The sequence below is a fragment of the Haliotis rufescens genome, unplaced genomic scaffold (genome assembly GCF_023055435.1).
Source record: "Haliotis rufescens isolate VD_foot unplaced genomic scaffold, xgHalRufe1.0.p SCAF_81, whole genome shotgun sequence".
Taxonomy (NCBI): Eukaryota; Metazoa; Mollusca; class Gastropoda; order Lepetellida; family Haliotidae; genus Haliotis; species Haliotis rufescens.
This window is the reverse complement of record NW_025964374.1, coordinates 878754-894031: the sequence shown is the minus strand read 5'-3', so window position 1 is coordinate 894031 and position 15278 is coordinate 878754. Positions and strand designations below refer to the sequence as shown.

The 15278-nt window shown below is 42.6% G+C and overlaps 1 protein-coding gene across 1 annotated transcript in view; it reads left to right on the top strand.

Annotated features, from left to right (window-relative positions):
* Nucleotides 1-15278, top strand: part of LOC124142069 (anaphase-promoting complex subunit 4-like) — a 183436-nt gene that overhangs the window by 66243 nt on the left and 101915 nt on the right. The window contains exons 15-24 of the mRNA XM_048390089.1: nucleotides 612-667; nucleotides 2362-2408; nucleotides 3010-3075; nucleotides 3697-3768; nucleotides 5026-5113; nucleotides 6761-6861; nucleotides 8916-8974; nucleotides 9737-9775; nucleotides 10165-10266; nucleotides 11041-11130. Coding sequence (XP_048246046.1) covers nucleotides 612-667; nucleotides 2362-2408; nucleotides 3010-3075; nucleotides 3697-3768; nucleotides 5026-5113; nucleotides 6761-6861; nucleotides 8916-8974; nucleotides 9737-9775; nucleotides 10165-10266; nucleotides 11041-11130 — 720 coding nt within the window. The remainder of the gene's footprint in view (nucleotides 1-611; nucleotides 668-2361; nucleotides 2409-3009; nucleotides 3076-3696; nucleotides 3769-5025; nucleotides 5114-6760; nucleotides 6862-8915; nucleotides 8975-9736; nucleotides 9776-10164; nucleotides 10267-11040; nucleotides 11131-15278) is intronic.

The following is a 15278-nucleotide window of genomic DNA, read 5'->3' as shown; positions in this document are numbered from 1 at the left end:
TTAGTAATACTGGCTCCCATTGGTGGATTTAAATTTTGCTGTTTTTATTGTTTTTGTTTGTTTGTTGTTAAGTGCCGCACTTGGCAATATTCCAGCTATATGACAGCGGTCTGTAAATAATCAAGTCTGATCCAGACAATCCTGTGATTGACATCGTGTGAGCATTGGTGTACGCAACTGGGATACGATGACATGCAGCAAATTTGAAAACCTGATCCCGTTAGTCGCCATTTACATTTTAGGCTAAAAACAGTTAAAGGGGAATAACTCTGTTATCGTCACACGTTCAGCTGTTCTTTTTTTCCAAATCTCTGACACTAATCATTTGCTTAACACTGTTTAGAAATACTGATTTGATTTATGATCACTTGAGTACATTTGTGGCTCTGAAATCTATGCTGAAGTTATTGTTGTAACATTTGTTTAAACTTTACTGTTGACCACAAATTCATTTATAAAATTCTTTAATACTCTATTTGACAATGTATGTAATTTTAGGAAATAAGAAACATATATTTTCAGTTGTGTTAAAGGTTTATGATCAGATATATGTGTTTAGTTTAATATTCAAGTGGACAAGGGGAGATAACTGATACTGTTTTCCATTTCAGAGTTATTGATGGAAGCATCAAGAATTTCAAGGCATTTTTCAGATGGCTGTATGTAGGTAAGATGTTAAAGATGCTGCTACCTGGTATATGCACGAGTTGATAAAAGTTTTAAACTCTGAGGCTTGCCAAGGGGTTTCAAATATTTTGGAAGAGTTTTGGTAGATTGGATATCAAAAGACAGAGGGTGAGATTCTTTTTATCATCCATTATCGTTCTTCCCAATTTTTAAGTTTGGAAAGAGTAATACCGTATTTGACGTAATAAGCGCCCACGACGATATTTGCTAATATATTGGCTAGTGAACAATCCTAATTAGCACCCCTTCCGATAGATCAATGTACTCAAGACTTATTTATTCGTGTATTATACGCACTTGTGTGTTATGCACCCTTAATTATGGGCAATTAAGTTCTGGAAGAATATATCTGGCGTATGTAAACATTTTAGGCTGTCAGCATTAACCACAAAATTTACGATCTTCAACTCTTTTTCACCAAAATAATATTCTAATAAGAGCCCACTATTCCTAATTTTGAGAGCGCCCTGGGCGCTTATTACGTCGAATACGGTAACCAGTGTTTTTATGTGTAAAAAGTGCAGCTAACCAGCTTCAGATGTAGAGAGATTAGTGATGTTATTTGATTGTGATGTCATGGTAACTACTGATGACACATTGGTCTTCTGGGAGATATCAATTGATATCACCTGTGGAAGCCAGTTTCGGAGGATAAGTTTACATATGCAAGTGGAGGCCTTCCAAAAACAAGACTATCATTATTATTTGTCTTGAGACTGTTAATATGTCATTATTTTTTCCTTTGGAGCAAGGTACTACAGAATGGGGGGTTGGAGTGAGTGATTTGGGTTTAACGCCACTTTTAACAGTATTCCAGTTATATCGCGGCGTGTCAGCTTAATGTGGGAGGAAAGCCCGAAGTGATGCAGGTCTAAGACGTTTACCACTTTGGTGAAACCCACAACCACGGGTATGGTGCTGACAAACCTAAAAAACATAATCAGGGCGAACCTTGATTCGAACCCACAATCATAGGTTTCTGGCGTGCCCAAGGGACGCAACTCTGCACAGCGATTCACGGCGCCTTAGACGACTGGGCCACCCGTGCCCCCTTGGGGGGTTGGACTTCCTGAAAACACCTAAGACATTTAATACTTATGTCTGATAGTGTGTTTGGTTGTTTGAACTTAACTTTATTTAGTTTACTGTTTCCATGACATATATTCATATACGACTGATAGCAATGTTAGATTTATTTCCTGTGCCCAACACAAAAACTGCTTTATCATATGTTTGATCTGAGAGTTATCATTCGTATACTTCTTTTCTTCTTTTCCATCATTCTGTAGTCAGTTTAAGAAATCCTGACTGTTCTAAAGATGGAAGACCGCCTCCGTGGTCTAGTGGTAGAGCGTCCGCCCAGAGAGCGGAAGGTCCGGGGTTTGATCCCCGGCCGCGTCATACCAAAAGACGTTAAAAGAAGGTACTTGTTGTAACCCTGTCTGGCGCTCGGCATTAAGGGGCTAAAACAAGGATTGGTTGGCTCGGAGTCAGTATAAGTGGCTATAATCTTGGACGCGACGTTAAACCCCAATTCACCTCACCTCTTTTCCATCATTCTGTAGTCAGTTTAAGAAATCCTGACTGTTCTAAAGATGGATGATCTCGCTATTTTTAAGTGTTAAAGTGACATATGAAGCGTGTGGCTTAGTGTATTTGGTATTGTCCTTGCAGTGATTTTACGACTTTCAAATGAGCAACCACCAGCTGAACTGAGCAAGGTAAGAATTGGTTGTAGGTCTGAAACATAAAGAAGAGTTCCCCTCAGATGAGGGTTGGTGGGGTAGCCCAGTGGTTAAGGTGTTTGGTCATCCTGCTGATGATCCAGATTCGATTCCGCACATGGATAATTTAAATGAATTCCGTTTCTGGTGGCACTTGACCCGTGAAGAACCAGGGGAGAAAAGGTCTTCAACAACCCATGCTTGCCGTAAGAGGCGACTAACGGGATTGGGTGGTCAGACTCGCTGATTTGTTTGATGCATGTCATTGTATCCCAGTTGTGTAGATTGATGCTCATGATATCTATCACTGGATTGTCTGGTCCAGACTCGATTATTTACAGACCGCCATCATATAGCTGGAATATTGATGAGTGCGGCATTAAAAACAAACAAACAAAACCAGTCTGGTGTCACTGTCTGTGATATTGCTGATATATTGGTAAGAGCAGCAAAAAACATGAAATAGATATATATGTGTGTATTGTAAAATTTTCAACTTGTGTATTTTTGCAATTCTGTAAGCTGGGTCAGAAGATGTACAGAAATATGTCACATCGCTGCTGTGAGGAAACTTGACTTCAGGTATTTCTATTTGCAGATGACACAACATGATGTGAACTTTGTGGCTGAGTTTCTGCGGGACAACTTCACACAATTTTCCCCAGTAGGATATCTGTTGTCTGACATGCTTCAGAATCGTAGTCATAGTTGAAATAAGGCACCCTGGTGAATAAACAAAACCCTTCTTTCTCATCACTAGAATTGGCCCCTATACTGGTCGTAAGTGAGTGAGTTGGGTTTAACGCTGCTTTTAACAGTATTACAGTTATATCACAGCGTGTCAGCTTAATGTGGGGGGAAAGCCCCAAGCGATGCAGGTCTCAGATGTTTACCACTTTGGAGAAACCAACGAGTACGGGTATGGTGCTGACAAACCTAGAAACATAATCGGGGCGAACCAGGATTCGAACCCACAATCATAGGTTTCTGGCGTGCCCAAGGGACACAACTCTGCACAACGAATTGCGGGGTCTAGACGACTGGGCCACCCGTGCCCCCGCTGGTCGTAAGAGATGTGTCTGTCTGTGTGTCTATATTAAAATTAAATATCATCAACAGCATGCATTGTTGCATGTGGCTTGAATTTCATACTGGATGATGTAAATTTACATGAAACACTCGTAAAAGCTCAAGTGTAGGATTTGTGATTCGATTTATTGAATGAAGATCCCTTAAAATCTTCCATGTTATTTGTGTAGATTCATGTGTCAGTTCTCTTTTCCAGGAAGCCAACAACCTGTTTGGTGATTCAGATTCTGGGAAAAAGTCAGGATTTAAACTTGAAAAAGTTGGCCAGGTAAACAGTGTTAAAAGCTTATAGGAAACATTGACAGTCTCATTAAAAGAAGACCTTTTACTCTGATATGACACCTCAAGGCAGCCAAGACTGACCATAGCAGGTGGCATCAGGTGAACTTTCTGATCAGCCAATTAGCTTCGAAGCTTCTACATCCTAGGTAGGGGTGGTCGGGTAGCCTAGTGGTTAAAACATTCGCTCATCACGCCGAATACCTGGGTTCAATTCCCGACATCTGTATTATGTGTGAAGCCCATTTCTGGTGTCCCCTTCCATGATATTGCTGGAGTTTTTCTAAAAGTGGCATAATATCAAACTCACTCACTACATTCTAGATGCGAATGAGCAGACCATTCAGACCAGTATATTGATTTCTGTATCACAAAAACAAAGTTAATCGGCCTGTTCTGATTGTAAATGACAAGGGTTGCTCCATGTTATAGTTGTGGATATTTTTTACTTTGTTGTTTCTGAGCACCATGAGCTCTGTACACAAGAGTTGAGTACCATTGAAGGAATATTTGACGTGTCTGGGTTTTCTTTTGTTAAAATTGAAATTTTCAAAGGGAGATGGTAAAGAAGTTGAATCATTTTGGAAAGTTGTCATCCGATTGGCTAATGAATCGAACCCATGCATCCCTCAGTTAGTTTGGGGTTCATCTGAGGTGGTGTCACAACATGTACATGCAGAGAGGTATCATATCGGAGTAGGGGCGGTCGGGTAGCCTAGTGGTTAAAGCGTTCGCACGTCACGCCGAAGACCCGGGTTCAATTCCCGACATGGGTACAATGTGTGAAGCCCATTTCTGGTGTCCCCCGCCGTGATATTGCTGGAATATATTGCTAAAAGCGGCGTGAAACCAATCTCACTCACTCACTCATATCAGAGTAAAAGATCTGATTTTATTTGGATTGGAAACATTGATGAAATCAATTGTTTTGTTAAAGTATTATTTCTTCTGACACTGTGAACCTTGTCTTTGTCTTCTGAAAATATTATTATTATTATTTGGCGAAGATATCCAGGAAATATTTCATTATAATTCTCTGTGCCAAATGAAAAAACAGTACATAATATATACTCACTGCCAACAGAAATGTGAATACCATACATGTTGGTTAATTTATGAAGAGGGGGCACGGGTGGCCCAGTCAACAAGGGCAAAAACTAGGACAGCGAACAAAATCTGTGTATCTGGATTTATGATAATGGCTGCTGAGCTTAGATAATGGGTGACAGTTCTTTATTTGTTTCAGTATTTAAAGAAAGAGAACCTGTCTTCTCCGCCTGACACGTCAAACAACCCATGGCAACAGTACCTCAATGCCAGTACATTCCATACAGGTGAGCAGATAGTTCAACTGCTGACCACAACAGTGTTCCATAGATTGATGTCTTGTGACACTGTGTTATATGTATTGCAGACAGTCCTGTGCTGTACCCAGTAGACAGCAACCACTCTCTTGTACAGCTTATGGCCACAACAGTGTTCCATAGACTGATGTAGTGTGACACTGTGTTGTATGTATTGCAGACAGTCCTGTGCTGTCCCCAGTAGACAGCAACCACTCTCTTGTACAGCTTATGGCCACAACAGTGTTCCATAGACTGATGTAGTGTGACACTGTGTTGTATGTATTGCAGACAGTCCTGTGCTGTACCCAGTAGACAGCAACCACTCTCTTGTACACCTAATGACCACAACAGTGTTTCATAGACTGATGTAGTGTGACACTGTGTTGTGTGTATTGCAGACAGTCCTGTGCTGTACCCAGTAGACAGCAACCACTCTCTTGTACAGCTTATGACCACAACAGTGTTCCATAGATTGATTTGGTGTGACACTGTGTTGTGTGTATTGCAGACAGTCCTGTGCTGTCCCCAGTAGACAGCAACCACTCTCTTGTACACCTAATGACCACAACAGTGTTTCATAGACTGATGTAGTGTGACACTGTGTTGTGTGTATTGCAGACAGTCCTGTGCTGTACCCAGTAGACAGCAACCACTCTCTTGTACAGTTGATGACCACAACAGTGTTCCATAGACTGATGTAGTGTGACACTGTGTTGTGTGTATTGCAGACAGTCCTGTGCTGTACCCAGTAGACAGCAACCACTCTCTTGTACACCTAATGACCACAACAGTGTTTCATAGACTGATGTAGTGTGACACTGTGTTGTGTGTATTGCAGACAGTCCTGTGCTGTACCCAGTAGACAGCAACCACTCTCTTGTACAGCTTATGGCCACAACAGTGTTCCATAGATTGATTTGGTGTGACACTGTGTTGTGTGACACTGTGTTGTGTGTATTGCAGACAGTCCTGTGCTGTACCCAGTAGACAGCAACCACTCTCTTGTACAGCTTATGACCACAACAGTGTTCCATAGATTGATTTGGTGTGACACTGTGTTGTGTGTATTGCAGACAGTCCTGTGCTGTACCCAATAGACAGCAACCACTCTCTTGTACAGCTTATGACCACAACAGTGTTCCATAGATTGATTTGGTGTGACACTGTGTTGTGTGACACTGTGTTGTGTGTATTGCAGACAGTCCTGTGCTGTACCCAGTAGACAGCAACCACTCTCTTGTACACCTAATGACCACAACAGTGTTCCATAGACTGATGTAGTGTGACACTGTGTTGTGTGTATTGCAGACAGTCCTGTGCTGTACCCAGTAGACAGCAACCACTCTCTTGTACACCTAATGACCACAACAGTGTTCCATAGACTGATGTAGTGTGACACTGTGTTGTGTGTATTGCAGACAGTCCTGTGCTGTACCCAGTAGACAGCAACCACTCTCTTCTACACCTAATGACCACAACAGTGTTCCATAGACTGATGTAGTGTGACACTGTTTTATATGTATTGCAGACAGTCCTGTGCTGTACCCAGTAAACAGCAACCACTCTCTTGTACAGTTGATGACAACAGTGTTCCATAGATTGATGTAGTGTGACACTGTGTTGTATGTATTGCAGACAGTCCTGTGCTGTACCCAGTAGACAGCAACCACTCTCTTGTACAGCTCCAAGAACAGCTAGTTGAGCTGATGACTACAACAGTGTTCCATAAACCAGCGGTAAGTACAAGCCGTATTTGAAAGTAAACTTCTAGCAGATATGGAGGACACAGGAAGCCCAGGCGTCTAAGGCGCTGCCATGCCCAGTGCAAAGATGCATCCCTTAACCTATGATCATGGGTTCGAATCCCAGTTCGCCCTGATTATGCTTCTAGGTTTGTCTGTACCATTCCCTTGCTAAGGGGTTTCACCAAGTGTTAAACATAAAAGACCTGCATCACGTCAGCTTTGCTTCCACATCCAACTGATATAACTGGAATACAGTAAACTACGGTTATAACAAACTCAAAGGGACCACTAATTTTAGTTTGTCACAACCGTAGATCGTTATCAGCATGTATTCAGCATATATACAGCAAATGGCCGGGACAAAAATAAAGAGTTTGTTATATCCGTCAGTATATGCATGTTCATTATAAACATAGTTTTCTGTACTGTTCAAAGCAGCATTAAACTCACGCTCTCACTCTTGCACATGTAAAACTTTATTTTGTTGGGAAATAAACAAATCAGGATATTTTTTTTGGTCATGAGACTTTGGTAGCACCTCACAAAGATGGATGCCTGAAAGAAAAGCTGAGCCTGATACTTTTATTCAACTTACTTTATTATGCAGACCATGTCATGACAGGTGAGACAGGTGTCATGACAGCTTTTTTTTGTTTAACTATCGCCATATAAAACAAGCGTTGCAAGAAGATAACAAATCCCCCTGGCCCCCATAATAGCTAAAGGTACTTCAATCCTTGGTTAAGAAATGAAAAGTTTGGATGAAAAATCTTTCACAGGTTTCAAGTTATGCTTTGGAAACAAAATATGTACGTAGGTACGGACGGACGAACAGACAGACCAGATGATGACTATATCCCCCAACATTATATGTCGGAGGGATAAAAATCAGTTGTTCTTGAACATCTTTTGAGTTGTACATATAAAAAATTGGAAGTGATTCTGTGGCATTTGATTGACAAACAACGGGTGGCCCAGTCATCTTAAGCGCTGCGATTCGCTGTGCAGAGTTGCATCCCTTGGGCACGCCAGAAACCTATGATTGTGGGTTTGAATCCTGGTTCGCCCCGATTATGTTTCTAGGTTTGTCAGCACCATACCCGTACTCGTGGATTTCACTGAATGGTAATCGTCTTAGACCTGCATCACTTCGGGCTTACCCCCACATTTACACCTTACTCCGTTTTACACATAATATGTACTCTTCTGTACAAAAGGCCAGTGTCCTTGATATTCGGAAATAAGAATGGACTAAAACAAAGTCCATTATATTCAGCTAAAAAGTTAAGGACCATGCGATTCTTTCATATTACTATAGTAAAACTGACATGGCATGACAGATTAACTGTAGTAATGTGAAAGAATCGGGGGATCCTTGACTTTTTTATACTAGAACATGGTGATAAATCCAAGTAGATGACGTGAACGTGATGTAGAGGGGGATGTCCTAGTTACTCTCCATTCCTTAAAAATGAGACCGTCTCCGTGGTCTAATGGTAGAGTGTCCGCCCGGAGAGCGGAAGGTCCCAGGTTTGATCCCCTGCCGCGTCATACCTAAAGATGTTAAAAGATGGTACTTTTTGTTACCCTGTCTGGCGCTCGGCATTAAGGGGCTAAAACAAGGACTGGTCGGCTCGGAGTCAGTATACTGTGCCTGAGTGGGGTATTCATGTTAAACTGCGGCATGGTATCTCAGTGTGCTAGCACTATAAATCGGTATCAGTCCGGCCTAGTACAAGCAGCCACACACACACACATGCACGTTGCTATATAAGTGCAATAATCTTGGACGCGACGTTATACCCCATTTCACCTCACCTCCTTAAAAATGATGGAGCCTTTGAACACATCCCTACTCTTACACTTTTACAAAACATTCTAAGGAGCCATAAAACATGCAGTGTAAAGATCAGCTCGCGATGGAGTACATGCAACAGTGGCAGAGAACACAGTCAATTCTTCATTCCTGAAAACAAATGGAACACTTAAACAATAGGATGACGTCACCGCTGTGTTTTAAGTGTACATGCTGCTGTGTGTTGCAGGTTGTGATAGGCCAGTCTCTCCACTGTATGTGCACCAACCACCTCTTCACGCTCACAAGGTAGGTCCTAATCGGGATAAGGTGGTCAGGTCAAAAGGATATTTCACCACTTGATCGAATACAGGACTCATATGGGGGATGTCACAGCTACTCGGAAGAGAACATGTTAACTTTTTTATGATAGTTTCTGGAATGTTTTTGAAGTGGAGTTACCCCTACCTCTGTTTGAAATTGATTAGAAAAGAATCTATTTGTTTGGACGAAAAAGCCCCTAAACCCAACCTATGCATACTAGTTGTATGCATACTAATTATGCATTTTCCAAAACAGGAAGCATATATTCCACACATCATATCACAAAATAGCCATACCGCAATAATGTGGAGTTGCCCGCCTTTGATTCGTTAATGACAGGTACCTAGTTTACCGAACTCGGTAAAGAAAATCAGCATCGATCAATCCTAATTGATGTGTCATAAAAGTTGAACAAAGAACAACATACATTTTGCGTATGACATATTTAATAGGTCAGTAAGCGTGTGGCTTTTAATTCCATTATGAAGTAACTCCCATGATAATACAGCATACCAAGCTACCTTGACTGAGAGGAAAGTCATTATATCAATCACTAGTTTTCTGGACCAAAATTGATCATTTACTGGCTGCCGTCAAATAGTTGGAATATGGCAGCGTGTGGCGTTAAACAAACATACTGTCTAGCTGGCATTCTCTCCCTCAGTACTGCTGCTACTGCTGCAGTAGAACTTCGTTTGAAGGATTATGTCTTACATGTTACTAATAACCTTTGTTTCCCTTATATAGACCTGAAGACTCCACTCCAAGGAAGCCGGTCTTCTGTCAGTAAGTCTTACTAACTTTACATACAGTAAGGACTTGGTTGCTTGACCAGCTTTAAGAGATTGAGTTTTAAACTTTCAGCTTGCACAGATTCATAATAACAATAATAATAATGATAATAAAAATAATAATAATCATCATCATCATCATCATCGTCCTACTGGGTACCCATTTACTGCTGGGTAAGCAGAGGCGCATTTCGAACAAAGTCACTTGTCCAAGCTTCAGTGTGGAGCAGGACAGAAACCCTAGAAACTCTCAGGAGCCAAGCTCCCGAAACATTTCTTATTGTTAAAAAATGAAGTCTGCACAGAAAGCAGGGTCAGGATTGGTCGTACCTAGGTAATAGATGTTTGTCTTCGTGAGATGAAGTGACTGCTTGTCTCCTGCAGGTTCACAGATGTGGAGAGACAGAGGTGTTACACAGTCTTCACTGCGGACTTCCTGCCGTGTGACAAGTTCCTGGTGCTGCGACAACCCACCGACCCCAACAGGTAGCACACAAGTCCCTGACCCATAACATTGTAGCCACACGAAATGAGACCCGTGAAGATGCCGGGTAGAATAGGTCTTCAGCAACCCATGCTTGCCATAAAAGGCGACTATGCTTGTGGTAAAGGGCTACTAACAGGATCAGGTGGTCCGTCTCGCTGGCTTGGTTGATGCATGTCATCGTATCCCAATTGCGTGGATCAATGCTCATGATGTAAATCACTAGATTGTCTGGTCCAGACTGGTTTATTTACAGACAGCCGTCATAAAGGTAAAATACTGCTGAGTGCGGCGTTAAACAAGAAACAAACAATCAAAACATGAAATGAAATTAAGTATTAGGGGCACAAGAAAATTTAATTTTAAATTTTAAATTTTGTTGGCTAAAAAATTAAATATTGACAAATGGCTGAGAAGAAGAATTGAAGCTCTTGTATGTATGTGAATCCACATTCACTCATTCACGTGCTCAGTCGCTCTTGTTGCTATTGGGGATGGTAGTGATGTGCTATGTAGACAGTAATAGGGACACAAGAAGACTGGTCCAAAACACGTTCCAGAGAAATGGGATGAATTATTTCCCCTTGTCCATATCCTATTTCCTCATAACCGACCTCAAATATTTTATGAGTGCTTCACTTCATATTCCTCTCACTTGCGATACCAGATTTGTGACTTTTTGTGGCATTGTATTGTGATGAATTGTATTACTAAGTGTGTTTTTCCTAGAAAAAGATGTGTTTCACAATGTTTTACATTCACAAAATTCCCAACAGGACTGACACAGACAGTGGCATCCTGGCCGTTTCCATGGGAACCCTGGCATCCTCCAACCCCAACAGCAGCTCCACATCAGATTTAGACAGGTAGGCTTCTATTGGTTCTGTCACAAATGATGCTGTATCGTACTAGATGGAGGCCTTGTGGTGGGGCACAGTGGCACAGTGGTCTAAGGCAACAAGTTGCTGTGCAGAGTTGTGCCAACGGGCTACCAGAATATGCTGGGTTTGAATCTCAATTTACCATGGTTATATTTCATGGTCTGTCAGCTAGGTATTCATGCCTCTAACCTATCATTTTGAGGTGATATGCCGTGATATGATTGACAAACTGTTCAAAGTGGGGTCAAACTCTACTCACTCACTCATGTGACCACCATGTCCAATATTATCCAGTGTATGATATATTCATTGCTTTGTGGTTAATTCCCTGGCTTTGTTTTGAGAATGATCTGAAAGGGATGAGGCTAAATCCAGCTATCTAATCAAGTTACGAGGCAAGATATTCTTTGCTAAGCTGGATACATTAGCGGGTGGTCAGGCTCGCTGAAGTGGTTGATGCATCATATCCCAAATGCGCAGATTGATGCTCATGATGTCAATCACTGGATTGTCTGGTTCAGTTTGATTATTCCAATCTTTCTGACCGCCGTCATACAGATGGGATATTGCTGTGTGCAGTGTTAAACAACAAACTAAATTATATGAGAGGAATTAGTGACATCACTTCAAAAATGAGGCTATGGAGGGGAATGGGTCCGGGATATTTATCATAATGGAATGGAGATATGATGCACTAGACATAAATGATGTGACCACCAAGGCAGACCACTTCCAGGTTGTGAGACCTCCTCCATGGTGTAGTGGATAGTGTGTGCCTGGAGAAGCGGAACGTCTGTGGTTTCATCCCTGGCCGCATCATACCAAAGACGTTAAATAATGGTACTTATTATGACTTTTTTTCTTCTGAATCTACACAATTGTAGAATACTAGCTTATTTAAATTCTTACCATAGCTTGCAAATAATCGCCAGCAGATGGAGGCATGGTGTAAATCCTGCTGGGTTACCATGCAAGTAGCAGAGGTACAGTAAGTCTCCATGGTCCCAAGTATGGTGGCCTTTTTTGTTTTTGTTTTATAGTTTCTTCCTCATATTCTTTTCAAACTAGTGATAAAAATATATCTGTGATGTGATTAGTAATTTTACTGTCCTTTGATGACTGGGTTTTAGAAAATATAACTGCTTTACTTTGTCTGGTCACAATATGGCTGATATATTGCTGACATCACTCACTCACTCACTCACTCACTCACTCACTCACTCACTCACTCACTCACTCACTCACTCACTCACTCACTCACTCACTCACTCACTCACTCACTCACTCACTCACTCACTCACTCACTCAAACACTCACTCACTCAAACACTCACTCACTCACTCACCAATGGGTATCAAGACAGAGGTCACTATATGCGGCTGGTGGCCCAGTCGTCTAAGGTGATGTGATTCACTGTGCAGAGTTGTGTCCCTTGGGGCGCCAGAAACCTCTGGTTGTGGGTTTGAATCTTGGTTCGCCCCTATTATGTTTCTAGGTTTGTCAGCACCATACCCGTGCTTGTGGGTTTCACCGAAGTGGTAAACATCTAAGACCTGCATCACTTCGGGCTTTTCTCCAACATTAATCTGACACGCCGATATAACTGGAATACTGTTAAAAGCGGCGTTAAACCTAACTCACTCACTCCCTCCCTCACTATATTTGGCTACTTTGTATTGGAAGCATTCATAAAATCACAACCCTACAGAAACGTCCCCTCTGCAGCTGTTGAGGGCAGCATCAGCCCCCATGTTGTCATTCCGTGAGTGCCATGAAGCATGACATGTGTCCCTCACCAGGCACCTGAAATCTTAATGAACATATTCTTTCTTCAAAAGGATCTTTCAAAAACTATCCAAAACCAGTTTGTTTTCCTCAAAACCGAATGTAAAAATGATTTATTTGAGATGGGTACAAATGACAGATGGTTCAGTTGGCGTGAATCTGTGCATCTTGTAGCATGGCAGCTGTGTACAATGTGGCCGTGAATCGCATTCCTTCACACGCTAATTACCATCATTATACAAGGGAGAACCAGCACACCGAGCAGTGGGCGACTCTCTGTGTATCAACATGCTGGTGTATGTGGGGCAGGTCTCATTGTCGGGACCGGTTGGGTTTTTGAAAGAATCTAATGGACTTTTGTTCTTGTTTGGATCACTTGCTTGAGTTAGGTGTGTAAAGTACACTTTGTTGTTGTATTATGATTGTAGGTTATATAATAAACCCCAAATTCAACTCTTTGATGTTGTGATGTACCGACATTGAAGGGAGTGCCTTGAAACCAACACAGGTTTGGTGGACCTTGTGTACTAATTTGATTATTGGCCTGTGACTCACCTAAAATTTAGTATTTGCAATCCTTTTCATTTCCATGGAAACCTGTCTTCCAGGTGTGCGTGGTCTGTCTGTCTGTCTGTCTGTCTGTCTCTCTCTCTCTCGAAGCGGTGTTAAGCAATATTCCTCTCTCCCTCTCTCTCTTTCTCTCACTCACTCACTCACATTTAAGTCATGGCAGTTCACTATGCATAGTTCTCTCCCTTCAGCATGTCAGGATCCACTGTAAAGGTTTCACATCCAGAATACCTTGACTCACAGTAGATGATGTTACGCCTGTCAGCCTCCATACCCTTGCTCATGGCTGTCTCACAGTGATAGTCTGGGACTCTAGCCCTTTGGCTGAAGCCCAAGTTTAGTCACATTTTGTTTGGTCTAGTAAGGTCAGCTGCACTTCAATGTGCACAAAAAGATGCTCATAGCCAAGTTCAAGCTAGTGGATTCTTTAAGTTTTGCACAGACTGGTGATAAATGTCAACAAGCTGACACTATGAAATAAGTGAATTACTGTTCTAAGTGACGTTAAACTCCACTCACTCACTCACTCGTTCACTCAACCAAACACCCAACCAAACACCCAACCACTCACTCACTCACTCACTCACTCACCCAACCAATGACACACCCACCCACCCACTCACTCACTCACTCACTCACTCACTCAAACACCCACTCACTCACTCACTCACTCACTCACTCACCCAACCAATGACCCACCCACCCACCCACTCACTCGCTCACTCACTCACTCACTCACTCACCAAACCAATGACCCACCCACCCACTCACTCACTCACTCACTCACTCACTCACTCACTCACTCACTCACCCAACCAATGACCCACCCACTCACTCACTCACTCACTCACCCAACCAATGACCCACCCACCCACCCACTCACTCGCTCACTCACTCACCAAACCAATGACCCACCCACCCACTCACTCACTCACTCACTCACTCACTCACTCACTCACCCAATGACCCACCCACTCACTCACTCACTCACTCACTCACCCAACCAATGACCCAACCACCCACCCACCCACTCACTCACTCACTCACTCACTCACCCAACCAATGACCCACCCACCCACCCACTCACTCACTCACTCACTCACTCACCCAACCAATGACACACCCACCCACCCACCCACTCACTCACTCACTCACTCACTCACTCACTCACTCACTCAAACACTCAAACACTCACTCACCCCAGCTGGGTGGGAGAATGTGCGGGTGAGAGAGTACATTGTGAGATGGTATAGAGGGGAGTTACTCGACTATGTAGTGTCGTACAGAGTTACCTTCACATACCGTCACATTTAACCGAGGCGACTTCCTTGTCAGTCCCCACAATTGGAGAGTCTAAGAGTGTTCTCCTGGTATTGAAGGGTTGACTTTGATTCCATACATGGTACAGTGTGTGAAGACATTCCATAACATTCCCTGGCATTGTGCTGGTGGTGCACACTTCACTCACTTATTCACTAGTGACCTAGATCCTTCCAAGGACCCAGGGTGTATGTTAGATTGCACTGAATGCACAACACAGAGTGACTCCCAACAGCCACACTCCACAACCTTCTCTATCTTTGTTAGAATACGCATAAAATGCGGATCCACACACTGACTAGTACTTAATGTGTGCCAACTCAAAACCCACCCCATCTCCACTGTAGAAGAAAACCTGGTACTATCCCAACTGAATATGCTGCTGCCTACACTCTCTGTCCCCTTCTACCCATCCACCCACTCATCCATCCATCCATTCATCCATCCATCCTTCCTTC